This window comes from Colias croceus, chromosome 9 (assembly GCF_905220415.1).
Source record: "Colias croceus chromosome 9, ilColCroc2.1".
Classification (NCBI taxonomy): domain Eukaryota; kingdom Metazoa; phylum Arthropoda; class Insecta; order Lepidoptera; family Pieridae; genus Colias; species Colias croceus.
Window position 1 is genome coordinate 8,655,473 of NC_059545.1, and position 27,623 is coordinate 8,683,095.

The window sequence follows — 27,623 nt, forward strand, 5'->3', positions numbered from 1 at the left end:
CGTACGGTGGGGCATAGAGTAGAAAATAAAATGAAAAAAGTCTTGCTACTAGCAACCCTCGTATTGTCAAATGTCAACGTCAACCATTGTTGTTGTCTACTTTTGTCTATAGACCCTCTTTTTCATCCGGTTGTCAATATGGTGAGTTTCGCTAGATGGAAAATAAAAAGTTATCAATAAAAATCTCAGTGATACTAAATTTTTGTGAAAGGTGTTAGTGATTTTCTGTTAATACAGTGTTGTTAAGATGCGTTGCATTATATATTTCAGGGTGTCGACATCAATCATAAACACGACAGGAAAGTTCGGCGCACCGAAGTTAAATCTAAGGATGTGTATCTTAGGTTGCTCGTGAAGGTAAATACTGTTTTGGAGTACTAACTATTGAATTATAACACAAACAATAATTACAATGATTTCATGAACCAAAACAATTTTGTAACCTCTCTTTTGTTTACAGCTATACAGATACTTGGCCAGACGTACCGATGCCAAGTTCAATCAGATCGTATTGAGGAGGTTGTTCATGAGCCGTATTAACCGTGCGCCAATCTCTCTGTCGCGACTGGCTCGTCACATGAAGAAGCCCACTCGCGAAGGTTTGATCGCAGTGGTCGTCGGCACCGTGACCAACGATGTGAGGCTGTACAAGGTCCCCAAACTAACAGTAGCTGCTCTCCATGTGACTGAGAAAGCGCGTGCACGTATCTTGGCTGCTGGAGGTATGTGATAACTTTTTAAATGATAGGTTATGTTCTGTAAAAGTTGTTGTAAAACATGTCTCTCTTTAACATCTAACCTAGTTATTATTTATAGAAGCTACATACAATGTACATATCAAAAGGATAAGATTACAACCAAATGCATATAACAAAAACAATATTTTTATTTTAGGTTTTGGTTCCTGTTAATATTCAAGTGATTTTAAAATTATATGACTGAAAGCTATTTTTACATTTTCTTTTCTCTGAAAAGTATTGTAAGCTATGAAATGTTTCAAGATATTATTTAATATAAGTGTCTTAGTGAGTGGATTTTGCACTAGCCTGCAAAGGTCTCAAACTAAACTAAACTCATAGATGTTTATGAAACTTTATAATGTAGCTCCTAGACGAAAGTCATAATTAAATTATCAATATAAATTCCACTATAAATTATTATGAACAAATTGAGCCATATTTGTATAAATCATAAGTAATTATCAGTAAACATCATGTTCAAATCATTATTATTACCTTTATTACCTAGTTTATTACATGAATAGAGATTTAAAATGTTCAAGTGACATCTTTTCAGTCTAGTCTCAATTGAAATAATAGACAAACAATGAAACAGAAAATCAAACAATACTTGAAACACAATTCAGAACTAAAATACAGAATATTTATGTTAAATAATGATTTCCAGGTGAGATCCTAACATTCGATCAACTGGCCCTCCGTGCGCCCACCGGCCGCAAGACAGTCCTCGTCCAAGGCCAGAGGAACGCCCGTGAAGCGGTCCGTCACTTCGGCCCAGCGCCAGGCGCACCACGCTCACACACCAAGCCCTATGTGCGTACAAAGGGACATGAACGCGCGAGACCACACCGTCGTTCAAATGTGTAATCTTTTAAATATAAGGACTACTATCTAATTTGTGCGTTTTATTTATTTCCTATGGATGGAGGTGCATCTAAATTTTAATTGAATATTTTAATCAAAGCAAAAGAATCATCATTTTCAAGCTAACAATAGAAAATGTAATTATAATGTAGTTTTTATTAATATTTTTATACCTTTAGATAATTTTTGTAACAGGTCTTAATGTAAGAAATACAATAAACTTATTTCAAAAAATATATTTATTTTCAAATCTAACAATATTATCACAGATATCTATAGACTAATCACAGAAAGCTTGTATCCAGTAATTTACAAGAATCTCATCATATTCTGATACACCAAGTACAGTTTTTAATTTTTTGATAGCATCTTTTTTATGTCCTGATGCTTGAAGTGATGACTTGATGGTATTTGCTATCCTGAAAAATTAACCAATGCAAAATAAGTAAAATTAAAATTTCGTTTGTTTTTAAGAAATAATCTATACATATAATAAATCTGTAGAAGGGTCAATTCTGTACATTGAAAATATTGAAAAAATAAATAGCAGGGGGTGTTACTGGATCGATACCAAACTCAAATATGTGATTTAAAAAATTTTTGTCTGTCTGTCTGTCTGTCTGTATGTGAAGACATCACGTGAAAACTACCGGTTCGATTTCGATGAAACTTGGTATAATTATACCTTATCCTGGGCGTAAAATAGGATACTTTTTATCCTGGAAAAATACGTAGAAAAAAAAATCTTAATTTTTCAGTTTTATTCATAGACGTTCTGTAGAACCGTGAACACACGTGTATTATTATAGGCCTAGCCGTATCGGTCAATTAGGGAAAGCTGGCATGTTCACAGTACTCACACTTATGCAATTTCACTTACAGTATGTTCAAAAATAAATGCGACTCTAGTTTCATTTTAGACTTGAATTGTAAAATGGGTGTGTTGTAGATAAATATATTATGCAAATATAATTATGAAAGCTCTCATAATTTACCTGTAAAATTATACTTTATAAGTAAATCAATTGATGAAGTTAATTATTTATTCTAATAATAATCAATTGGATAAAAGTATTAATAATCATTCAATTATCAAATAATAATTAAATTTCAGGTCATAAAAACAATACAAATAACACGTGCGCTCACTCCCAACACACGGATGGTTGTTTTGATAATGATCAAAGACCTATGTATATACGGACAATAATGATTTAAATAACGGACGTCTTCTGCAGTTGCGGAGCAGTCTTGTCCTGACTTTAGTCGAGTAAAGATATCTAAGAAATATTATATTTGTAGAAAGTACGTAATACCTACCAATACGCGCTGACAAATATGTGTTACATGTTTATTGTATAATTTTCACACTATTGGTTTTAAACTCAAACTCAAACATTTATACAATTAGACTTCTTCTAGAAGCACTTTTGAATCGTCTTAGCAGTTTAACAGTTTTAACATTTACCACCAATTCAGAGAGCAGTATCTAAAGAGAAGAAGAAGAATCTACTTAATCATACCTAATCGTAATCTTCTACTTCACTGAAACTTTCATCGCTCGAAGAACTCGCCGTCGGAATTTCATAATGTTATTATAAATGAGTCAGTGTAATTATCTACTTTTGGTTCTAATTGAATATATTTTTCCTCATGTTCTCGCGTCTTTCTCCAAACTTTCTAATATTTTTTTTAATAATGTGATAACTCTGATTATTCATTAGTAATTTGATTTTTGAAAAAAAAAATGCCGATTTTAGTCAAAATTTATATTTTTCTAACAAGATCCTTATCATCCAAATTTCTACCTTGGTGAGAAAAATTGACATTTCTAATGAAAATGAACAAAAAATTAAATGATTTTATTAAATACTGTAAAATAGTCTATAATTCTTCCATTTACTGTATCACAAAATTCTTCATAGATTTTTAGATATTCGTAGGTACTACACCAATTACATCACCCTGTATTTATAAACAATTGCAAAATATGACACATACATAGGCCGGGAGATACTGACACAAAATTTCGGGTCATTTGTAACAGAATGGCGGTTCTACAGAGGTCTTATTACGCAATGACTAAAAGAAAAATGATGGTCAGAACGCTGGTACCGGCGGACTTGTCGCGTGGGCGTTAGTCGAACTCGTCGTATAAATAGCGAAAGTCAAACGATTTGTAACACAAAAATTTTAGAATTTACCGATAGCCCATAAAAAAGATGTAGTCCGCCGGTACCAGCGTTCTGACCATCATTTTTCTTTTTGTCATTGCGTACTAAGACCCTTCTAGACCGCCATCCTGTTACAAATGACCCGAAATTTTGTGTCAGTATCTCCCGGCCTAACATGTGCAATGTGTAAATGTGTTGACGTTCCAGCTCTTCTTAATATATCAATATTTGGGTCCAATAGATAATTTTATAAAAGATGTCATTGTCAGAATTACTCAAAATGGAGAAATAAACCATCCACGCGAAGACCGACATCCGCGCGGACGCAGTCGCGGGCGGAAGCTAGTAGTAACTAAATCTACACATACCCCAACCACTCCAACTGCAAAGATTTTATATGTTGTAACAGAACAACATCATTGAATTTTTCGTTATTTATTGCGTTAAGTATTTTATTCATTAGTGTAGGATCTGCAATATGCAAAATTTTATGAATAAAGTTGTTTATAAACAGAAACATTTAAAAAAATTATAATCAAAATAGTAAACATACATTTTGTTGGAACATTGATCTTCCAAGTGCACTGAAAATTATTATTTTCGATTTCTTCTAAAATACATAAATTTTGGGCTTGAATTTCTTCATCATTACTTACTATTCTAATATTTTCATTTGTGTTATCTGTATTTTTTGGCAATAAAATCAAGAGGCTATTCACAACTGTTGATAAATTTCTAAATTTTGATATTATGCCTATCTGAAAAATTATTTTAAATTTTTAAATGGATAAAAATTAAGTTTATTGATAGATTAAAAAATATTTTTTAAAGCATCACTCACTTTTCCACCTGTTAAAAGACAATACAGAAGTTTTTGGAAAACATCTTTGGATAAAAGTTTTTCAATTTCCCGCAATGTCATGGAGCTATTATCAATAGTTACTGAGCAAACATCTTCAAAGATGGTTCCTTTTGTTGTGTTTGGGTGAAACTTGTTGAGCATATCTTGGCTTGTGTAAAGTGTCTCGGAATAAATTAAAGCACCAGTTTTGAGCATCCATGTAAAGTGTGAATGTAATCTTTTGAAAATATCATCATCATCTGGAAATAACAATCTATTTATATTAAAGGATAACTTAATTGAGATAAATTAAGAATGTTTTATTTTCTTACTTGTTAGTTGTTTCAATGATCTGGATTGACCAAAATCATTATTCCCAGTATTCAACCTCAATGCTCTTTGAGAGCATATACTCTGTTCATTATCATAAACAACATCAGCCAATTCTTGAAGCTGTTTGGCTAATTTCTAAAAAAAAATATGTAGTTAAAATATATTAGATTCTCCCTGTTAAAAACAATTATGTAAATAATTGAAATTAAAAAGCTGTAAGTTTTTAGATTTTACCTTCATGTGTTCTGATAAAACTGGAGTAACATTCAGAAGAAACATTTTATCTTTCATAAGAACTACAATTGAAAATAATCTCTTCATTCCTCTGGCCCTGGTATCCTTGAGGTGGAACATGTGGCTGAGAACATGCCCCTGTGTGTCACTGAAGTAAACTACACCTCCTTCTTTACTCCAGTTGACCTAAAATATCACTACATAGTATAAAACAAAGTCGCTTTCTCTGTCCCTATGTCTCTTTGTATGCTTTAATCTTTAAAAGTACCCAATGGATTTTGATGCGGTTTTTTTAATAGATAGAGTGATTCAAGAGGAAGGTTTTAGTATATAATTTATTAGGTTTTAGACAAAGCGAGCGAAGCCGCGGGCGGTTATCTAGTATAAAATAAATCAATAAGCACAATTTCTTAGATATTTTGTTTGATGTTACAGTATAGATATTTTTAGTGTAAATATTAAATGATAAAGAAATTATCAGATGAAAATTGTACAGCGTTCGTGATGTCTACAAAGTCAAAGGTTAATATAAGAGAAAAGTGTAGTATTTACTTCACATGTTATGCTCCGTAAGGCAGCCTGACGCAAAAATGCAGTAATATCATCATTAGGCACAGATTCTCTGCTGCAATAAATTATCCCACTGTCGTCCTTCGACACTAAAACTGTTTCTGCACCAATTGATCTGCAGCCACAACATTCTACTGGGCATTTGGAAGATTCTGTAGTATGACTCTCCTCATCTGTTGTAAATGTACAAAATAATGGTCGCGGGCCGTGAGATTCACAAAAATGACACAAACCAATTATAGCATTCATTCTATACGTAACATATTTTGTGTATTACAAAAAGTACATAGTATTTTCGCAGAAAATTACCAATTTTCTTGTGTTTCCATAATATTTTGACAATAGTTCTGAGCAGCTGATAATGATTGATAATAAATGACATTGACAATTATAAGTATTCGGCCACAGGATAAATTATGTATGTATAGGTGATGTATAGACTATAATAACTTCATGCTCCACCACAGAATATTTAAGCTTTGGTTTCCTAGAAAAGCGGTGCCGGCCGTCACAGAACAGTAAAACGTGAGTAAAACTGTAAAAACAAAACTGTTCTGTGGGAGCCGTCATAAAGCGGCCGCAATATTACGGCCGCCTTTTAGTCCATTGAAAAGTTACATTTGGGGTTGCATTTTTTAGCGGACGCAATTTTATTTTTTTGATGTGTAGGGGGGTCAGTGTGAAGCTAAAACCAAGTTTGTGGGGTCGCCACCCTTGTCTTACGGCCGCCACCTTGAAAATAGTGGTTGAAATGGTTTTAACGATATATCTCTTAAACTATTTATCTGATAAAAAAAAAATACGAACATTATATGTTGCAAATTAAATTCTCTACAACTCTGGCCCAGTAACTTTATGTCGTAGTACTATAAATAAAAAAGTTGTACACGAAAATGTTCATAAATTAGAGATATTTATATTTTTCAACATAACTTGTTTTTTATCATTTTACAAAAAAAATATATCAGACCATTTTTGTCGATTGTTTTTCGAGGAACAACTTTTACACGCAACATTTTTTTCATTACGTCAATAGCTGGTTTCACAGCGCTCTAAAGGAGTACTGTTTTTCAGTACTATAATAATAAAAATACCAAAAATATGCCTTAGGGTCAACTCACACCAAAAGAGCGGCGAAGCGCGGAGTAGCGGAGACCCGCGACTTCTCGAGCATTCCAGCGACTTCTCGAGCAGTCGCGGGAATCCGCGCGCCTTCCCGCGATGAATTCACAGGTCGCTCTTTGCGCAGTCCGAATGCTCGCGCGCACAGACGCGTGCGGGGAGCGGGCGCGAGGGGCGGGATATTGCCAGCGGCCGCTCGCGAATGCTCGGGCATTCTCGGGAATTCCCGCGACTTCTCGCGCAGTCGCGGGCATCCGCGCGATTCGTTCGAGCTTGTCATGCGATAATAAGTATTATAGTAATGAAGATAAAGTTAAAATTCATATGACACGGAAACTGCGCTCCGCTTCGCCGCGCTTCGACGCTCTTTTGGTGTGAGTTGACCCTTAATGGAATTCCACGGAATTCCAGCGGCGCCGCGGGCATCCGCGCGACTCGTTCGAGCTTGTCATGCGATAATAAGTATTATAGTAATGAAGATAAAGTTAAAATTCATATGACACGGAAACTGCGCTCTGCTTCGCCGCGCTTCGACGCTCTTTTGGTGCGAGTTGACCCTTTAAAGTGTATTGAGAAATGAGTCACCTATGACTCATGAACTTATACCAATACGATCATGTGAGTCATATTTGACTCATTGGACAGGGAAGATGTTAAGAGTCAAGCAAAAAAAAAACAAACCACAATAATTTTCAATAACTCATTTATTGACTGTACATTGATTTAAGTTGTTATTGGAATATCACTTAGCACAGTTAATACCTATTAATGTTAAGTCTGTGCTCACCCATAACAATAAATTACATCACTCATACCGAACGAGCAGCGTGGTAACAGCGTAGGAAATAAATCGTCAGATTAAAAATAAATTATTTTAATTTAAATATAAACATATAACATGAACTGTCTATTGAAAATAAGATTGTCTAAAAGGCGCTACACGTTTATTTCTTAGAGACTGGTTTATAGGCTAGTTTTCTGCTCTTGATGACGGACCACTTGTGTCGTTTGTAGTAGTAGACGACTGCGGCGAGCATGGAGAAGATGCCGAGCGCCTTGATGGTCATCTGGCGGCGCTCGTCGAGCTCGGGCTCAGCGCACCACCGCAGGAACGTGGCCACATCCTTGGCCAGCTGCGACGCGGTGGCTGGCGTGCCGTCGCTGTACTCGGCCGCCTGCACACAATGTTTTATTGTTTAATTGGATTTGTGTAGCACGAGTATACCAGATACAAAGGTGTTTTATAACTGCTTGGAGATAGTTTAATGTGTAATATGGTATTCATGAATTTAAATACTTCAATGCAAATCATAAAAATTATACAATGGTGCAAAAAGTGATCTTATCGCATACGGCGATCTCTATCTGACAAGCTTTGGGTCTATTTTCTCAGTAAGATGAGATAATAAACGAGTGTATGTGTGTAGATTTGGAAGGCGAATTTAGGTAAATAATCTGCTACAGCCTAAAACTATAATCGCGTTTGTATGTGATAATAGTATCAGCTAAAAATATTACCACCATAAAAATTACTCTAAAAACACTACCTGTACCAAACTCAAACTGAAACTGGCACTGTGTCTTAAAATTATAAAACAGCAATATCTCCTGTGTATATGCACTTAAGAGAATAATATAGCGACCTGTCCGGTGCGGTGTGAATGCGCCTTAATAAAATAATACAGCGACAGGTTCTGTGTGTATGCGCCTTAATAGAGTACTATAGTGTCGAGCCGGTGTGACTGCGCCTTAACAAAACACTACACCACGCACCTCGTCGAACAGACTCTGCGCCATGGATATAGCGCCGCCCGGGAAGTACGGGTTGTAGTGCTGGCCCTCGCGCAGCGGCACGCCGGCGGGCGGCTCCATGTAGCCGGTGAGCAGCGCGAATATGTAGTCCTCGCCGCCGTGGCGCGCGGACGTGATCAGCGAAAGGTCCGGTGGGTATGCGCCTTAATTAAAAAAAAAAGTTATTTTTAGTACACAAAAAGGAACTGAAAATTATTGACCCTGTATAGTACAAAGGAGATTGCCCAAGTGACTATGGCACTTGGTATCGCAATCAAACTTATTGTGTCAAGATGAAATATAGCTCAATTTGAAGCTTGATGTTAGTACTTTTAGAAACGATTAAAGTTTTTATATAAATAAGCCGCAGTTCGCGACAGTAAAAATAAAACAAAAGTTTTATTCAACGCTTCAAAAAAATACTTTATCGAGTTTAAACTAACGATGAACGTTAAGTTTTACATTTATTACGTAGGTAATATTTTAATTTACAAGATAAATGTGAAAAGTAAATCGTAATAAACATTATTTCAAAATAAATAACGTCGAACAATGCGTCGAACACATTCATTCAACTATGACATATGACGCAGGACGCTTGCAAGAGAGATAGATATATGTGTCAAAAGTTCAAAACAAAAACTTTTACTTTTATTTCTATTTATTCGGTATAATTACGACTTAATAGTGATAAATATGATCATTATAAATACAAATAGGAATTAACAATATCACGAACACGTGACACAACTAGTATTTTACCGATACCATACGTGGTCATACATGTTTCAAAAGAATAACTTTTACTATTATTTCAATTTATCCGGTATAATTAAGACTTAATATTGATACATATGTGATATGACCATTATAAATACAAATAGGAATTAACAATATCACGAACACGTGGCACAACTAAAATTTTACCGATACCACCCGTGGTCATTCTCCTTTACTAGACTCACAATCAAGTCGTCAGAAAATGTCCCAGCGGTGTTGTTAACATTAAAATTAACACTTAAGGCCGGCGGCAGATATAGCGGAGCGCAGAGCAGCGCATTATTCATTGTCAAACTAAACATTGTCCTCATTAAAATATAATTCAAAATCAAACAACAACAAATTATTCCTGAAGAACATCGAAGCCTCACATGTGAAAGGTAGCGCGCTGCGCTTTTGAATACACATTATTTTAATGAGGACAATGTAGATCGACATTCGACAATGAAATATGACCCTTAATTTCGCGGAAGTCATGTTCAAAGTACAGTAGGCAGAGTATGGCTACGGACTTTTTATGCAAAACAAAATTTCATTTTTTTGCTATTTATTTTTTATATTAATATTAATAAAAACTAGATCAAAAATGACGTCCCCCATATTTTTTGCCTGTTCAAAATATTGAGGTTTTCATTCATCCTTTTGTGTTTGAAAATAAACTTATTCTAAAATGTCGTAAGCTCAAGTTTTTGCTGTACTATGTTGTTAAGATTAGAAAAAAAAGACAGTTTACAGTTTTGACACTCAGTAAAATTTGGTTTTAATCAACGAGTCCGATTTCTGACTGCGAATATTGATTTATCATAAATAGAATTTCGTCAAAATCGACCTAGAACATTTAAAATTTCGCCTATCACAATCATAATTGGACTCGAGGCATGATTAAATTTACAATTCGAACGCCAGCGAGGCTGCGCACATAAGCAAATTTTTAAATATTAAATCTTCTGATTCTTTCTTTATATCAAAATTATATTTTTTTAACTTACCGTTGTTTGCAGCTCTGGCAGCGTTTTCGTTGGGGTATGGTGACGGGAAATAGTCCGAGAGCTTGCCCGGCCTTTCAAAGTAGTTTCCTTCCTCATCGGGCCCGTCTTTGACCATGATCTAAAACAAAACAACATTATTTTTATATTATCCTTTTTTACTCATGCTATAACCAGACACCGTTAACCATTAAAACTACATATTTTTTTTTTTAATGATTAATTTGATTAAGAAACAATTACTGTTTACAACACATCATAAAAATTGTGTTTGCAAATGCATGCAAGTATGCTATAGATAGATACAGGGCTGAATTTCATTTTATTCCTAAAATACAGAATATAAAATATAGTGTTCTATTAAATAAATAACCAATATAAAGAAGACTATATATTTTTTTTTTTTTATAATAAAACCCTAGATTTACTGTTTTTATTGAGATAAAACACAAATAAAATATGAGTGTGTAGTGTATGGAGCAATACATTATTATATCATGTATATGTTAGAAACCCCCACCCGAATCTAAATTCTAATTCTAATATTATGTACATAAAGCGCCATATCCACATACAATCTTTTTGTAAGGTAAGAAATCTCTACCATGCGAAATAACATCACTTCATATCATAAATTTATATTATAGTGACTCAAAAAAAATCACATCTCAGTATGCGTAAATACGTGCAATATTGATTTTGAAGATTTCCCCCAAATAAATTTTTCATGCGCTATCTTCTACAGAAAATTGATGTTCAGAAGAAATTACTGATACGCCACCCTATTGCAAAACTCTCTTACTATTCCATTTTATGCTCCCTATTTCTTTTCACTCAAAGCCTTTTGTCATAAATCTGCCAAAAGAATTAATGTTATAATTTAAACTTCTGCATTTACAGCATTAAAATGCTAGAAAGTATTTCAAACAATTTAAAGAATAGCAAATTCGATCACTGACCGATTTGATATTGAGGCGACACATGACCAATCGCTCTTGGCTTTAAATCCCACCTCATCATCCACATTATATTTATTTTTTATTTTAGATTTAGAATATATGTTTTTTTATGTCAGTGCAAAACAACCTGATGTTGAGTGGTCAGCCCCGCCCATAAACACTAGCAACACTGTTGGTGTTACAATGCTTTGCCAGCTTTTTAAACACAACAGCATTCTTTTCTTGAAAGCTCCAATGTCATAGTTATTCCAGAAAACCTACGGTGGTAAATCATTCCAAAACTTCTCTGAACGCGAAAGGGGTTACTAGTAAAAAGCTTATGAAGAAGAAGCGCCAATTATCCAGATGCTGTTTACCATAGTGCGGTTGTTACTAGGTTTTTTCAATATGTATTATTACTAGTAACATAAAAAGTGAAGTCCCATGTCCCCTAGTGGTTAAAGGGGGATGCATTATCCATCTGTTTCACTGATCGATTTTCTTTTTTTTTAGGGACAAGTAGGTGATCAGCCTGTGTCGTACCAGAACGAGACATTTTTTTTCTTCGTCTCTACCGGGAACCGAACCCTGGACCCCTCAGTGTTACGCTCACGCGTCAACCAACCAAGGAGGCGGCGACTAGTAACATAGTAAGTATTAATATCTGAAAAATAATAGGAACTTACTTCGGCGGCCTCCGCCTTAGCCTCAGCTTCCGTGTGGGTGACGCCGACCAAGTTACGGAAAGCGATGTATTGCAGGGAGTGGCACGCTTTGCACACTTGTTTGTACACTTCGTAGCCACGGCGGACACTGTTCACAAATAACAATAATTTGTTGTACTTTTTTCTTAATTTTTTTGAAGAATTCATTAAATTTTTATAATAAACAATTAGAACAATCTGTATTTGTTAGTGATGACGAGATTTTTTTGATATAAAAATGTTTTTATTTTTTGTTATAGAATTTGTGTAGAATATGTAACTAAGTATGTTTGTAGAAGACAAGAGAATTCAATAACACAAAAGAACCATTCTGTACTATATCTAATAATTATTTTTGTTACCTACTTTGTTTTCTTTCACGCTTATTTTCTTATGAAAGTGTAGTAGTGTTATATTTCAACATATTATGTTCAAATTTGTTGACTTTAGTAAGTATTAAATATCCATTGATTTACAATAAAAGAATTTCTGAATGAATACACATATTTAATCTACAATTAAATTATAAAGTTGTTATGACATCTATAATTATAAACGCATTAATGATAATTTGTTATGTTTTATTATCATTTAGTACATAATGGTAATAATAACAAAATTTATAGGTAGATGAGTAATAAATACCTAATAATTATATGTAAAAGTAATTAAATAGTTATCAGTAGATATTATGCACTTTTAAATTTGTTTAATCCAAGAACATTTTTGTGATTTTTTTTTGTATAAATTCCTTACAACTTTTGTAAGTTAGTCTTGCCTAAACAAGTTATATAAAACTGAGTATATCGTAATTGGCAAATAAAATGAACTGCACCTGGCATGGTCAAGGGATTTGAACCATCCATCGTGGCTCCACGGCTGGTGGTAGGGGTGAGCCTCAGTGCCAGAGGCCTGCACCGATTGTTCCAGAGCAAACAGCAGGGCTCCGACGCCTCCGCCCACGACACCCAATGTGGATAACCACTGAAACGGTTTGTTTGTTAGGCTATATAGATAATAATTTTAAGCAGTGTATAGTGAAAATAATTTATTGATACAAGTGAAATGTAATATCGTCAAGTCATCATAGGTAATTGGTAAGGTTCTTCCAGTAAATAGTAAAAAAATAAAAAATAAAATTGGTTTGAACTGTTTTTTAACTTTTTTATCAGTTCTCATTGATTTGTAAATGGTGTAAACTAATATTTAAAATGTATGTATTAAAAAATTTACAAATCTTTATGCATTTAAAAACCTTCTGAAATGTTTATATTTCAAATAAAATATTATCAGTAATCATCGCCCCCCCCCCCCCCCCCCGCCCTTAACCATTTTGAAGGTTCAGTCAATATTTGAAAAAAAAAAGAGGTTTGTTTTTTTATGATCAATAAACATAATCTTTTCTAAATTATATGATTATCATCATTATTATTTATGCTCTATGAAGTAGATAAGTCAGCATTGGGCGTATGTAGGTTAATGATTATGCAGCCTTTGATATTATAATATAACATTTTACACACATCACTTTAAATGTACATAGTACCTATTAATGTATATGTATCATTATATTTTTAGTTTAGGTTTCATAATATTTATGTAATATAAATTAAAATTTTTAGTTCTCTTAAAAATATTCCAAAATGATTTGTACTTACCAATTTCCTACTTTTAGTCCATCCTTGAGTACTTGTGGACAGCTGATACACCTGAAAGGGACGACAACCATTCGTTAGTTTTCTCAATACTTGTTACATAATGTTGGGAAGGTTACCTTTCAATGTTTATGTCCTATAAGTCACTCATTAACTATCTTGCTGGTTAACATCTATACACAAGTTATATCACAAAACTACATCGATAAAACGCAAATTTATCTCAAAATTATAAAATACATGGTCCCTGTCCCAAGTTCCAGGCATTTTCCTCTTCATCGTTAGGTTGTCTTTTGATGGGACAATTCGGGATTTTACACTTTTATGGCACTAAATTAAACGATTTTATCTATATTTAGTACCTGGGGTGTAACTATGCCATAATTTTTCAAAAGTCGTGCCCCACAAATCCTGCCTACGGCGGCCGCCATGATAGTAAAACGTCGTAATGAAAGAAGGTTCAAATGACAACTATTACTGCATTGAAAATTTATTGCCATAGAACAAATTATAAATTATTTATTTGATCCTGTGATTTGATGTGGATTTGATCAGTAAATAATTATTTTTTGATGATTGTTTGTTAATTATTATAACTCTAGGTGTTTATAGTAATTAATTACAATAAAATCTGTATGTACTCAGCGTAATGCATTTATTGCTCTATATTGTGAGTACTTTAAAGCCTCCTCCACATTACTCGCGCAGTTGAACGAGGTTAGACGAATAGAATAATGTAGAGAGGCACTTCGGCTTACTTTGTCCAACTTTACCTCGCCTCGGCCGACTTCCGTTTGTTGTCGGTTTTTGCGCCCGAGTCAAAGCGCACGAAGTTACCTGAAGTTCGTTCTGAATATGAACGTATGCGCTCCTCGCGAAGTTGAACCGAACGAGTGTGTAGTGTAGCACCGCGGACTTCAGTCAACTTCGGCCGAGTACTTCGCCGAGGAACTTCGCGAGTAGTGTGGAGGAGGCATAAAATAGATTAATAATTAAGATATTTTAGACTATAAAACGAATGTAGACAATCAAAAATGCAAAAATGGGTTTCTGGATAGATTTTTTCCACTTTAACTTAAGTTAGGTATTTATTTATATAGTTTTCTTTTGTTATTACCTCAGGTTATTACGGTACAGAGAAAGTAAACTAGTCCATTGAAAGTTACATTTTTTAGGTCTAACCTTGCGTTTTTTAGAGGACGCAATTTTATGTTTTTGATGTGTAGGGGGGGTCAGTGAGAAGCTAAAACCGAGTTTGTGGGGTCGCCACCCTTGTACCACGGCCGCCATCTTGAAAATAGCGGTTGAAATGGTTTTTACGATATATCTCTTAAACTATTTATCTGATAAAAAAATTGTTAGCATTATTTGTTGCAAATTAAATTTTCTACAACTTTTTTCCATTATTTTTTTGTCGTAGAACTATAAATAAAAAAGTTATAAGCGAAAATGTTCAGAAATTAGAGCTATTTATATTTTTCAATAAAACTTTTTTTTTATCATTTTACGAAGAAATGATATCAGACCATTTTTGTAGATTGTTTTTCGAAGAACAACTTTTATGTACAACATTTTTTCATAACGTCAATAGCTTTTCAATAGGTTAATGTCAATAGGTTTTACAGCGCTCTGAAGTGAGTACTATTTTTCAGTACTCCTAACTATACATATAATGGCTATTGGCTCTTTTCCCAGACTCCAGAACAATGGAAGCACACTGCAGAACATTTCAGCCCTGCTTTTCGACGTAAAAAAAAAAACGCGCTTGCAGACTCTTCCTCCTTGGTGGTCGGGAAAAGAGGCAATAATTAATTATTAATAATATTGCAAAATTAATTATTAAAAATATTATAATAACAAAACAAAAAAACAATTACTGATGACAAATTATGATTAGTACACACATAATATATGTATTATGTATACTGTATAGTTAAGAGTACTGAAAAATAGTACTCACTTCGGAGCGCTGTGAATCCTTAGCTATTTACTTAATGAAAAAATGTTGTATGAAAAAATTGTTCCTCGAAAAACAATCTACAAAAATGGTCTGATATGCTTTCTTCGTAAAATGATAAAAAAAAGTTTTACTGAAAAATATAAATATCTCTAATTTCTGAACATTTTCGCTTATAACTTTTTAATTTGTAGTTCTATGACAATAAGTCACTGGACCAAAGTTGTAGAGAATTTAATTTGCAACAAATAATGTTAACAATTTTTTTTATCAGATAAATAGTTTAAGAGATACATCATAAAAACCATATCAACCGCTATTTTCAAGATGGCGGCCGTGGGACAAGGGTGGCGACACCACAAACTTGGTTTTAGCTTCTCACTGACCCCCCCTACATATCAAAAAAATAAAATTGCGTCCTCTAAAAAACGCAACCCCAAATGTAACTTTTCAATGGACTAAACAGGGTATAGGTACCTACCCAAAGAGGTATCGGTATATGTCAAAGTCAACGCTCTTCTGTCACTTTTATGTCAACATTCAAAACTCATCCTCGTGAGATTTTCTTTTCAATTAAAAATATGCAAAATTGAATATAAGAATTTGCATGACCTTCATTTATTTTATTTAAAAGAAAGCTATTCCTTATTATTTAGATGCCGAGTATTATTTACGGAAAATCCTATAAGTTTATATTATCATTTATATCCAAAAGGTATCACCGGCAAGAAGTCATGGTTATTTAGTCCTAATATTCAGTGAATTTAATTTTTTTGAATAACAATTGACTACTAGGTATACGAGCACAATAAATAGCAGCAAAATGCAAGTATTTACGCAGAAAAGGAATCCTTTAACCGGCAGTACAGAATGGGATGTACAACACGAAGACTATGATTATCACCAAGAAATAGCACGATCAGCTTTTGCTGATATGCTTCATGATACTGAGAGGAACAAGAAATATTATCGGGCTCTACAATTGGCTATAGAAAAGATGCATAGTGAGGGAAAGAAGGCCAATGTTTTGGATATTGGTAAAATTCATTCAAAATTTTATTAATCTTATTTGTGGTGCTATTCAACTTGATGCAATCATCAGATTGATTGATGTTTATATTTAATGATATTTTATCCACTCATTTCTTCTTTGAACATAATATGCATATTATATTACCTAACTTTATTTTTGTAATTATTACACACTTTCATATTTCTCCTTAAATTAAACAAAGTACGTTCAAATTTCAGGCACTGGTACTGGCTTATTATCGATAATGGCAGCCAAATGTGGTGCAGACACAATAACAGCATGTGAAGCTTTCAAGCCTATGGCAGACTGTTGCCTCAAAATACTCCAGCGTAATGGTGTAGCCGATAAAATCAAGGTCATACCAAAGAGATCTACTGAATTGGTTGTTGGAGAGGATGGTGATATGCAGGAAAGAGCTAATATTCTTGTCACTGAGGTGTTTGACACTGAATTGATTGGTGAAGGTAATGCTACTGCTATTTGAGCTATATTTATATTCTATACTTAGCCTGAAATATTATAAGTTGTTTAATTTTTTTAACATTTGTTAAATTTGTTACAATTTGTATATCGAATCTAAATCTTTCAACTAAAACTTATATTTATCCTGGCTGTTGTGGAAGTATTCACAAATATAATATGTATAATTTTGTATAATTGGACATTATTTCAAATTTACACCTATTGTATTAGTATCCTAAATATTTCAAAATGTGTCTTAACTCATTTGAGCCCTGAGCGGCCCGATCGGGCCACGACACAATAGATTTTCTATTGTGTCTGTGATTCCGGGGGCTGACTTATTAAATAAATGTAATGCTTTTCTAGGAGCACTATCAACATTTGATCATGCCCACAAGCATCTTCTAGAGAAAGACTGTATAGTTGTACCAGACTCTGCTGTGATATACGCACAAGTGGTGGAATGTCCAACATTACAGAAATGGAACAAACTGAATGATTTGGCCAATGAGGATTTGGAAATTATATTGAGGACTCCTTCTAAGGTAAGTTTCTTCCAGGTTGTATTATGATGGAAATTAGTTAAGGAATAGAGTGAGTTTTGTAAATTTTGTACATTAATATGAAACAAGCATACACTCGCAAAAAAAGAGTGTGTGTACTTATGTACACACGTTAGAAGTTATACTTCTTTGGCGTATGGAAAATATACTAGAATATAAATCTTGAACATAGTTATCAATTTTCATACCACCTAGAACTAACTTCATGCTGTTAAATTTAGGTGTCGGTGTGCGCGCGCATCGTAAAAATTCATTCACATCATTTTTCTCCATCGCGCCAAAAGAAGTATAACTTCAAAAATAAAAACAGATGAATCCACATCCAATTCATTTCGCAAAATTGAAAACAGACGAATGATCCATTTCCTCCCAGACTCCCATTAAGATTTATATTCACAGAGAATATTCACGGTACTATTCTGATAGATGTGTGATGTGCATTACATTTTTTTATAATTATACATTAAGAATTGCTGTATTACATTAATTATTTCTTTCTCATTCCAGATGAAAGCCTGTGCCGGTTCAGCTGCAGTACATGACATACAATTATCACAATTACCAAGAAATGCCTTCACAGAAATTTCTGACCAGATTCCCGTATTCTATTACGATTGGTCTGGCCGTTCAGCCATTAATATGAGGAGGACTGTGAAACAACAGTTCACTGTGACTGCTACAGGCAACGCGCAGATTGTGTTTATGTGGTGGGAGCTTAATATGGATACTGAAGGTAATTAATAGTAATAAACACTTTATTGCACACACAAAACAAAACAAAATCAAAGAAAATGCGCAACACAAACAATGTCGCTTAATTACAGGTTCAAATAGGCGGCCTTATCGCTAAGAAGCGATATATTCCAGGGATGTAGACAGTAATTATTATCAAATATACAAGAATTATATATGACAATTTATAAACAATTTTTTTATCATAATATTTGACTATCTATCATAAATTGAGACCAAATAAAAAAGAGAAAAAGTAAGGAATAGCCTTATACAAGGATTCACAAAATTATTTAATAAGTTTTTGGAGTTTATTAAGAAGAGAACAATCAAAGAATGCAGCCAAATCTTTATATTATTGTTGCAAATAATAATAATGATTTAAATCTTCAGGTAAAATAGTATTAAGTTGCGCTCCATGGTGGAGTCATCCAGATGCAGATTTGTCATCGGAAAGACCGCAAGACTCGATACCCTGGCGAGATCACTGGATGCAAGCAGTGTACTATCTCCCACAACCTATTGCCGTACAAAAGGACTCGGAAGCAACTCTAGTCTCTTGTCAAGATGAATACTCCCTATGGTTCTACTTAGAAAATCATGAAATGAAATACAAAAAGTATGTAAGACCAATTTGTGAGTGTGGTATTCATATGGCATTGTCAAGAACACATGTGTCCTATTTAAATGATGGAAGACGAAGTAAGAAGATGCTAGCACAGATAAAAGAAGACTTAGTAAAGGACGCAGTTGTACTAGACTTAAACGGCAGTAGTTTTCTTGGACTCGCTGCTGCAAAAATGGGCGCGAAAACCGTGTACATAATGGAAAATATGCATTTACATATAGGCATTTTAAATGATTATATAAAAGAAAATTCTATAGAGAATGTGAAAATTATAACAGAACCAAGTGAAGAGATTCTTAGTGAAGTTACGAATATCATTTGTGATCCGAATTTTAGTAGTGCGATATTACCATGGGAGAATTTAAAGGCTGCTTACCTTTTGCATAAGTACAGAAGTAATTTAAAGGAATGTGTGACGATAATGCCGGAAGGTTGTGAATTCTGGGCAATGCCAGTCGAGTTTAATGACTTGCATAAAATAAGGATACCGTTGAATGTGTGTGAAGGGATCAATATGGGAATATTTGATGAGCTTGTTGAGGTGAGTGTATGTATATATTTTATATAACAAGCATATGTGTTTATAAATGAATCATTCATTGCATTTAAGCAATTAATTACATAGATTGTTTTGCAGAAGTTGACAGTATTGAGAGAACTTCACTATCATATGAAGGTTAATCTTATGAATATATCATATATTTATAGATTCTCACATTTACAATATTTTTAAAAAAATGTTAAAGGTTTAAATTAGTTTTAAAAATATAAAAAGTAATAAATATCACTATTTCAGAATTCAAGAATTATAAGTGACGCAGAAATCGAAGCGCAACCTCTCTGGGAATATCCGTGCAAATGTAGTGGACAGCCGAAGAAACTTCTAGAGATACACTTGAAAGATCTTAAGGCAACATTTGCGACTGACGGTGTAAATGCGATAGCGTAAGTATATCATTCTGAATTAATAAGACATAATGTTTTAACACACTTACATATTGCCGATTTTTTTAATGAAAATGTTATTATATTGAAACATTCAAAATTTATAAACTTGAATAATAAACAATAAATAGCTTAACGTATTTGATCTCGTCTTAAATACTAAATGTCGGTACATTAATAGTTATATTGCTTGTTGTGGCTTTAATGCTGATTTTTTTACTTTTCTTAATCATATTATGAACAATTAGCTCTTATTTCTATTATTTTCCAATTACCCTTGATTAATTACTATTTGTAGAGAAACTTCTGAGGGTAATTTCGCAGTGAATGGCTTTGCAATATGGGCAGTTTGGATAGTTGGCGGAAAGCCAATAAGTGCTGGCCCAACAGAGTGGCCCATGCTTGGCCAACAAGTGCAATGGGATATGCATTCCAGACAGGCTGTGAAAATCTTAGTAAGTATAACCTCTAAATAAGTTGATACTTGCTCGTTTCTTAATCTATCCAAAGTGTGTGTAATATTTCAATATTTTTTTGATTATGCTCCTAAATACAACAACTAAATCACAATCGCGAACAAATAGTGTCCGAAGCAAAACTCTGCGTTGTGTATTGGGCAGAGTTTTATAATGACATACATTGAACTTTATTGCTAAGCAATAAGGTGCTAATTTCAATGTATTTTTTATACAACACTGGGCCATTTTTTGATGATTTTATCGATTGCTATTAGTAGTATAGTTAGTTGTATAGTAAACTTAATAAGTAAAGTATTAAAAAAAATGATTTCTAGCTATAACTATCTTCCCCCATTTAATATCAACTTAATTACAAATTCTACTATGTTGTTTTATTTTTAGAAAAATGCCCAAAATGTGACAAGTGCGGACAAATGGAGTTATCAAGTTGCATGTGATTTGGAGAAAGGACAATTCAATATGGTGATCAATTTGGTTGCTACTGAATCATAAATTGTTATAATAAATGTATGTTATACATTTTTGGGTGTTTTATTTAATCATATGAAAGTATTAATTAATTATTAGTTATTTAATGCAAACATAACCTCCCCACCCAAGCTTGAAAGATGACCGAGAAATTTTATTATTATTTTGTTTGTTTATATACAATAAATAAATATAGAAAGAGTGGTATTCTCCAAATGAATATAATAAACTAAGGAAACTTGACATATTTCAATATAATTATATAGCAATTCCTATATGGCTTGCAAGTACAATATAATCACAGTAAAATTTATTAATATAATATGCTGTATGGAATGCAACAGAACAAATGTGTTGACTAGTCAAACGAGTATAATTATGTAATAGAGGCTTCTGTATTTGTCAACACAGCAGAATTCCCGATAGCAATGAACTAGGGAAATTACAAAAAAGCTCCCCAAAAATGGCAACACTCACAACAGAAGCGCAAAGAGAACCGTTACAGTGTTCCAGCTAAGGCCGTAAAAAGTGCGGATGTTGATGTATGGTAACTAGAAACTTGCCACATACCTACCGCAGGGACACGAAAAAATAAATAACGCCTTACATATTCAACTCGTAGACGCAACCACGCTTTTTGTCTATACTTCACGCAAGCGCACCTCATTATACAATATACAGTCCCAGGACAGTCACACGATTAATTAATTATTTATGGCTTATTAGAAAATCAAAGGCTGCTCAGATGCTGTCCGATCTTATTTTATCTGTATTCTTGGCGGGATCGCCGGTTTTTGTTTTTCGGTTCGAATTTCGATGAGATCAGTATCACGTTCGGTAAGTATACAGTATCAACTCAATTTTACGCTTATTCCTTGTAAATGTATTATTTATGAATGGATTCTGAAGTAACACGAGAGAATTCTTACAAATATGTCAACATTTTATGATTCTTTCATGGTATATGTATAGATGCGATATTTCTACGAAGGCGATAATTGTCAGACACTACATATGGGCATTTTCACAAAAATGTATACCCCCTGATTTTCACCTGTCCCTCGAATTCATTAAATTCTATATAATGAAGTAGTTGCCAGAATTATTTATATATGCTATCAAAGTGAAGAAACGTATACAATATTTTGTTTTTTTAACAAAAACTATGACATAATCTAAAATAAAGTTAAGTTAATTATAAATAACCATTGAAAAATGTGTAATTTTACGCTGTCCCCTGCTTACTCTTACGCGTTTATTAAATCATTTCTTAACTTTTTTGTTAGAAAGGTACCATCTTTTAAGGTTTTATTTGGTCCAGGATAATCAGTTACTGTGATAATAGTTAAAATATAATAACCTTATATAACAAAAATAAAATATAAAAAAATAAAAAAGAAAATCAAAAAAATTGTCCTTCCCGGAACGTTCAGTTTTGTCACCGATTTTCTAAAAAAGAAATTACTGTGGTTCAAATAGTTTTGCATTACTGTCAACACCATAGCTACTGCTATGCAACTTATCAGGTTAGAAGCCTTCAGGGTCCAAAAACTGCTTAGAAGGAGTGCACGCGTGTTTGCAAGCCGCAGGGACCAAATTCTTCATTCAGGTATGTGACCATATTTTGGCTTATTTCTATCTATTTATCTTGTAGTATTTAGTTAATTTTGTTTTAAATGTTTTTATATGTAAGTTGATCAAAAGTTTTGATGAATATAAGTGTTGTGGTTATATTTTAAACCGTTTTTATTACGAGAGGATTATCAAATGTGACTTCCGCTGTGTGACTATTTGAGCGGTCACATATACGCTGAACGAAAAGTCACAACATGCCTGAACACATAAAGCAATGTTTACATGGCGATTTTCTTGAGCTATAAAAATATTTTTCTAAGACATTTTTGACTGAGTTCCAAAAGTAGATTTCAAAAATAAAAATAATTTCCCCATACCGATCGCAACAGCTGATTGATCATTTTGCATGAGGAAGTAAATTTTTTTTTAGAGGAAAAAAAGAAGCAGTATGCATAAAAAGAAACAAAATAATCCAGCAGAACTAAGAATCTAGACAATGTGCCTTGTTTAACTACGAAAGGTAATAATGAAACAAAAATCTTAATTTTTTTTACGATATTTTTCATTGGTTTTTTTTTTATTTACAGATTAGCCTTCGTGTTTGCAGCGTCCACTGAAACAAGATTTTTTATCCAATATGGTGATTGAGATTATTTATTTAAGGTTAATAATAAACGAATCACGAAGACTGATTATCGACTGATTAATTTGATTAGTGCCAATATAAAACATAAAAAAGACTTCTTATTCTTGAATCTTGATAGTAATTAACCCTTTAGATAAATAATAATAATGTGATGGCTTAGTCCGAACTGATTGTGATAATTTAGGTTGAAGTTAAGTTAAGTTTATAATTAGGTATATTTATTATGTGCCTGCGTACTTTTTTTTCGCCATGTAAACGCACCCTTTCCCTTTTTAGGTATTCGGTTGTGTGACTGTCCCTATAATACGGAGCTGAATTTTTTAAATATTTCAGTAGATTTTACATTAAATGCCCTTCAAATCAGTCCCTTTAATGGAGAATAATACATAAGTGTTATATTTGTTGCCTTTTCTCTAAAAAAGTATCTAACATTTTAAATGTAAAGATAATAATGACAGTTAAAGTACCAGAGTCACAATACTGAATGTACTATTATTTTTTTTAATTAGCTTAGATCCAAAAGTTGGGAATAGTGAGTGTTTAAAATATACAAAATAACGATTTTAAGTTAATAAATAAACAATATCTAAAAATTCTTATATTTTGCACTGTTTTTCCAGCTACTGAATATAGTCACAAAACTGATATAAAATTGCGAGTCTTTCCATTGTGTCCTATTATTTTTACAGATTTCTCATTTTAAACCCATTGTATTATATTTTTTCTTGAAGTATATTGAATTTCCGTTTTAAAGAGACCAAAAAAAGTTTAAAATATAATACTTTATTAAAAAATGTATTTTTCAAGCAGGGGGTACATTTTTGTGAAAATGCCCATATACGGCAGGAGTAGTTAAGCGAGGTGAAAATAAAAATAGCAAACTTGTATTGAGATTTATTAAAAAGGAATTTCGTGTACAAGAACACTCGATTCAGGTTATATGCTATTATAAGCCATTATTATTCTAAAATCGTATGAAGATCTTCATTATAGCAAATTGATAGTTATTAAAGCATTTTCGAATACATTTCATTCCAGAGAACCTGTATCACAGCGTTAAGAAGGGATTGAAGTTGTTATAGGAAAAAATGTTACATACCCACAAACGTATTAAGTATTGTAAGTGATCTATAAATCAAAAGAACTTGATTAAAACCAGTCGTAATTCAAACGTATGACAGGCAATAAAATTGTGTGGTAATAGTAACATTATTTATAATGTAATTTTTTGTTGGACGAGGTTGATGAAATCAATGTAGATTTGATTGTCATCATGAATAGATTTATGGTGATTCTGCTTTGTTTTAACGATCGATTTAATTAAATTTTAATACAATTTTTAATTATTTGAAGATCACTTTGTATAAACTATAAAACGAAGAAAGTTTTTCAAAGGTAGGTACCTATTAGGTAAACATTTTATATTGAGGTGTTATGTATTCCCATCTTCCGCTTTATGTAAATGGGTGTTTTACCAAACACGGCCATGATTGTGGAAAATGATATCTACTGAAACATTTTTTGTTTTTCCTTGATGCAATTGTGAATTATTGATGTTTATTTCTTAAACTTACTAATAACTATTTCTTGATTACATACCTATACAATGGCAAATACAAAAAATAGCAACACTGTTCATTTAACTACTGACTTACCTACGATTACTATACCGTACTTTCTAAGTATCTTGGAGCGGCATTATCTAGACACGCGGCAGCGTGTCAAGCCGAGTTCAAACGAAGAGAACTGGCGAGCAGCAGCCGTGTGTATATTTACACGAACCATTTCGAGCCACTTTTCACCCCCTTATAACTCGAAAACTATTTAAGTTATATAAACCAAATTTGGTACATATCAAGAGGACCTCAAGATAAACAAGAACCTTAAATTTCATAATTACAGATTAAACAGTTGCGTAGATATTAATATCCAAAAATCGCAATTTTTAAGACTGACTGACTTATAGACATATACAAAACCTAACCCACTTCCAGATGACCTAGAAAGTTCAAATTTTGTAATCAACTAGGTAATAGTGAGTGTACAAAGGAAAAAATCAGAAAATACTGAATTTATTTGTATTTAATTTTTTTTTCAATGACATAAATTTTGTTTGTATGGAAAAATGGAAAAGTTTAAAAAAAAAGAAAATAGTATATTCACCTTACTAGTCTTAAAAAGTAGATCAAAACTAATCAGTGGCCGAAAAAAATTTTGAAATCCATCAATAAATGACTGAGATATAGATTATTGAAGTTTACATATTTTAGGACGAAACATCTGTAGATTCGAAGCGCCTCTGACATCACACTCACTCGCGCTAGTATCGCTAGGGCGGATTACTTCGATTGCATGATTTCTTTATTCAAAACTGTTATTAAACGTAAAATAAAAGAAAATTGTAATAAAAATATTGCCTCTATTGCTCATATAAAAATAATATATCATTTTACATATTCACATTTATTTATTCTTTATTTATGAGTGTTTAGTTTAGTTTTAATTTCAGTGTAAATAAATAAATAAATAAATAAAATCTTTATTTTGCTTTAAACATGGTATTCAATGGTGATACAATTATAATAATAAAGCACAAACATGTTTAGCCAATACAAGCATGCAAAAATAATTACCATAAATGGTGTAATGGAAGAAGGCTTCGTCGAAGGTCGAAATGATTTAATTTGCGTCTTTAGGCGCGTTTAGAGTAAAATTTCAAGATCGCGTCATGGCAATACCGTAACGTCATGGAGTAAGGCGACGATTCTTCTACAACGATCTTTGCATCTTGGTAATAAATAGTGTGTGTACAAATTCACGCTGGATGTTTAGAAAATCATGTAATCTTTTAAACAGAAAACGAGTTTAAAAAATTGCAGATAATGACGGGGCAATGTGCGCTGACATTCATAACATACAAGAAAATATAGAAAATAATACTAAACAAACCATACAGAGAAACCGCAAGAAAAAAAAATCGTATATAAAAAGTATTATATTTATAAAGTAAATCAAATTTGCAGAGTCATTTTCTGTACAAAAAGTAATGATATCCCACCAAAAACATAAATGTAAAAATTGGAGCCGAGTTCAATCCTTGACTTAATTTGCCAAAAAAAGAAATGAGATCTAAATGTGTGCCAAGTTCTGCAGACAGTCCAGAAATTTATTTACAAAGATGTATTCAGTTCTTAGGTTGACTGAAAACTCAATTGTTTTATTTTCCCTTAGAGAACCATGTTTATTCCAAAATATAACTTTTTTAATTTGAATAATATAATTATTTTCACAAAGCGAACAACTAATGACCTATTGAACCCCATAATTTGATGAGGCTAGTTTTACATACTGTTTATATTTTGTGAAGTTCTAAAAACTAGCCTCATCAAATTATGGGGTTCAATAGGTCATTAGTTGTTCGCTTTGTGAAAATAATTAAATTATTCAAATTAAAAAAGTTATATTTTGGAATAAACATGGTTCTCTAAGGGAAAATAAAACAATTGAGTTTTCAGTCAACCTAAGAACTGAATACATCTTTGTAAATAAATTTCTGGACTGTCTGCAGAACTTGGCACACATTTAGATCTCATTTCTTTTTTTGGCAAATTAAGTCAAGGATTGAACTCGGCTCCAATTTTTACATTTATGTTTTTGGTGGGATAAAATTATCCAAACAACTTGAATTAATGGAAACTTTCACAAAGTTATGTGTAGTTATTTAACTGTAATTGAGCGGCACATAGTACGTGAATCATCTCGGAATCCAAAAATGCGGCAGAAGCGAGTTCTGTGAAGGAATTATATGATTAGACAAAAACATTTTCTTCCTCCATTGCGTAGGTAAACAACATTGTCGCTTAATTTTATTTTACTGTAAGTAGCTGGAAGTTTGCATTTGTTGCACATTTTTCATAAGAACTTTTTATTTAATAAAGTTTAGTTTTTTCAAGTTCAATTGAGAAGCTCCAAATTTTTGGCAAAAAATGCATTTACCTTGTACCTATACGTTGCAGTAGATAGTATAGTTGCTAGAATAATATTATGTGGATTGAATTTCTATCTTGTGATGCAGATGATGCGGCTGCAGAGTGCAGCCGATACTATGTAAATCAAATCAGGATCATCGGCAATGGTCCCGTATCTATCTACTTGTTAGAATTTTAACACTGTGTGACTGACTGTGGTTTGTTACGATATCTCGGAGCAATTAACTAATTGCTCCGAGTATGATATAGTTTAAGATTCGTAACTATTTTGAAATAACAAATTACCTTTTTTTTTTCGTCATGGCTGTAAGACTGTAAGTAATAGTAGTTAATTAATTAAATTTATAAATTAAATTTTGAATTGTTATCAAAAAACAATTTATTGTTAAAAACGTAACTACGTTAAACTATTTA

General features: G+C 32.8%; 4 protein-coding genes across 5 annotated transcripts; 2 read left to right on the forward strand and 2 right to left on the reverse strand.

The window, feature by feature from the left end:
* The first annotated feature begins 31 nt into the window (after positions 1 to 31).
* On the forward strand, positions 32 to 1,635 carry LOC123694697 (60S ribosomal protein L18). Its single transcript, XM_045640206.1, has 4 exons — positions 32 to 141; positions 271 to 357; positions 461 to 722; positions 1,408 to 1,635. Exons 1-4 carry the CDS (start codon positions 139 to 141, stop codon positions 1,605 to 1,607), a joined length of 552 nt encoding a protein of 183 aa, XP_045496162.1. The 5' UTR covers positions 32 to 138; the 3' UTR covers positions 1,608 to 1,635.
* A 190-nt stretch (positions 1,636 to 1,825) lies between these two features.
* LOC123694691 (folliculin) lies at positions 1,826 to 6,165 on the reverse strand. 2 transcript variants are annotated; one of them, XM_045640199.1, is made up of 8 exons: positions 6,066 to 6,165; positions 5,739 to 5,929; positions 5,187 to 5,372; positions 4,952 to 5,087; positions 4,620 to 4,879; positions 4,332 to 4,536; positions 4,147 to 4,249; positions 1,826 to 2,023 (listed from the first exon to the last, which is right to left on the reverse strand). In XM_045640199.1, exons 1-8 carry the CDS (start codon positions 6,136 to 6,138, stop codon positions 1,885 to 1,887), a joined length of 1,293 nt encoding a protein of 430 aa, XP_045496155.1. In that variant the 5' UTR covers positions 6,139 to 6,165; the 3' UTR covers positions 1,826 to 1,884. The 2 variants fall into 2 exon arrangements, with proteins under 2 accessions (XP_045496155.1, XP_045496153.1); XM_045640197.1 differs by having other exon boundaries at positions 5,739 to 6,140.
* A 1,399-nt stretch (positions 6,166 to 7,564) lies between these two features.
* Positions 7,565 to 14,198, reverse strand: LOC123694694 (cytochrome c1, heme protein, mitochondrial). Its single transcript, XM_045640203.1, has 7 exons — positions 14,095 to 14,198; positions 13,736 to 13,786; positions 12,913 to 13,061; positions 12,060 to 12,186; positions 10,439 to 10,556; positions 8,652 to 8,833; positions 7,565 to 8,053 (listed from the first exon to the last, which is right to left on the reverse strand). Exons 1-7 carry the CDS (start codon positions 14,161 to 14,163, stop codon positions 7,823 to 7,825), a joined length of 927 nt encoding a protein of 308 aa, XP_045496159.1. The 5' UTR covers positions 14,164 to 14,198; the 3' UTR covers positions 7,565 to 7,822.
* A 2,024-nt stretch (positions 14,199 to 16,222) lies between these two features.
* On the forward strand, positions 16,223 to 21,052 carry LOC123694682 (protein arginine N-methyltransferase 7). The gene is made up of 9 exons (XM_045640179.1): positions 16,223 to 16,404; positions 16,485 to 16,726; positions 16,941 to 17,186; positions 17,551 to 17,729; positions 18,255 to 18,480; positions 18,873 to 19,648; positions 19,904 to 20,052; positions 20,351 to 20,507; positions 20,913 to 21,052. Exons 1-9 carry the CDS (start codon positions 16,346 to 16,348, stop codon positions 21,021 to 21,023), a joined length of 2,145 nt encoding a protein of 714 aa, XP_045496135.1. The 5' UTR covers positions 16,223 to 16,345; the 3' UTR covers positions 21,024 to 21,052.
* Positions 21,053 to 27,623: the final 6,571 nt, after the last annotated feature.

What these genes read in the sequence shown, in the direction of transcription:
- LOC123694682 (XM_045640179.1), top strand. Translation starts at nt 16,346, where the DNA reads ATGCCGAGTATTATTTACGGAAAATCCTATAAGTTTATATTATCATTT. An exon ending in CACTGAATTGATTGGTGAAG is followed by an intron (nt 17,187 to 17,550) that starts GTAATGCTACTG and finishes ATGCTTTTCTAG; the next exon opens with GAGCACTATCAACATTTGAT. An exon ending in TATTTGATGAGCTTGTTGAG is followed by an intron (nt 19,649 to 19,903) that starts GTGAGTGTATGT and finishes TCACTATTTCAG; the next exon opens with AATTCAAGAATTATAAGTGA.
- LOC123694697 (XM_045640206.1), top strand. An exon ending in ATCTTAGGTTGCTCGTGAAG is followed by an intron (nt 358 to 460) that starts GTAAATACTGTT and finishes TTTTGTTTACAG; the next exon opens with CTATACAGATACTTGGCCAG. An exon ending in ACGTATCTTGGCTGCTGGAG is followed by an intron (nt 723 to 1,407) that starts GTATGTGATAAC and finishes AATGATTTCCAG; the next exon opens with GTGAGATCCTAACATTCGAT.
- LOC123694694 (XM_045640203.1), bottom strand. Translation starts at nt 14,163, where the DNA reads ATGGCGGCCGCCGTAGGCAGGATTTGTGGGGCACGACTTTTGAAAAAT. An exon ending in AAATCCCTTGACCATGCCAG is followed by an intron (nt 12,187 to 12,912) that starts GTGCAGTTCATT and finishes ATTTGTGAACAG; the next exon opens with TGTCCGCCGTGGCTACGAAG. An exon ending in CTAAGGCGGAGGCCGCCGAA is followed by an intron (nt 10,557 to 12,059) that starts GTAAGTTCCTAT and finishes GTTTTGTTTTAG; the next exon opens with ATCATGGTCAAAGACGGGCC.
- LOC123694691 (XM_045640197.1), bottom strand. Translation starts at nt 6,005, where the DNA reads ATGAATGCTATAATTGGTTTGTGTCATTTTTGTGAATCTCACGGCCCG. An exon ending in TTTTATCAGAACACATGAAG is followed by an intron (nt 5,088 to 5,186) that starts GTAAAATCTAAA and finishes ATTTTTTTTTAG; the next exon opens with AAATTAGCCAAACAGCTTCA. An exon ending in GTCTTTTAACAGGTGGAAAA is followed by an intron (nt 4,537 to 4,619) that starts GTGAGTGATGCT and finishes ATAATTTTTCAG; the next exon opens with ATAGGCATAATATCAAAATT.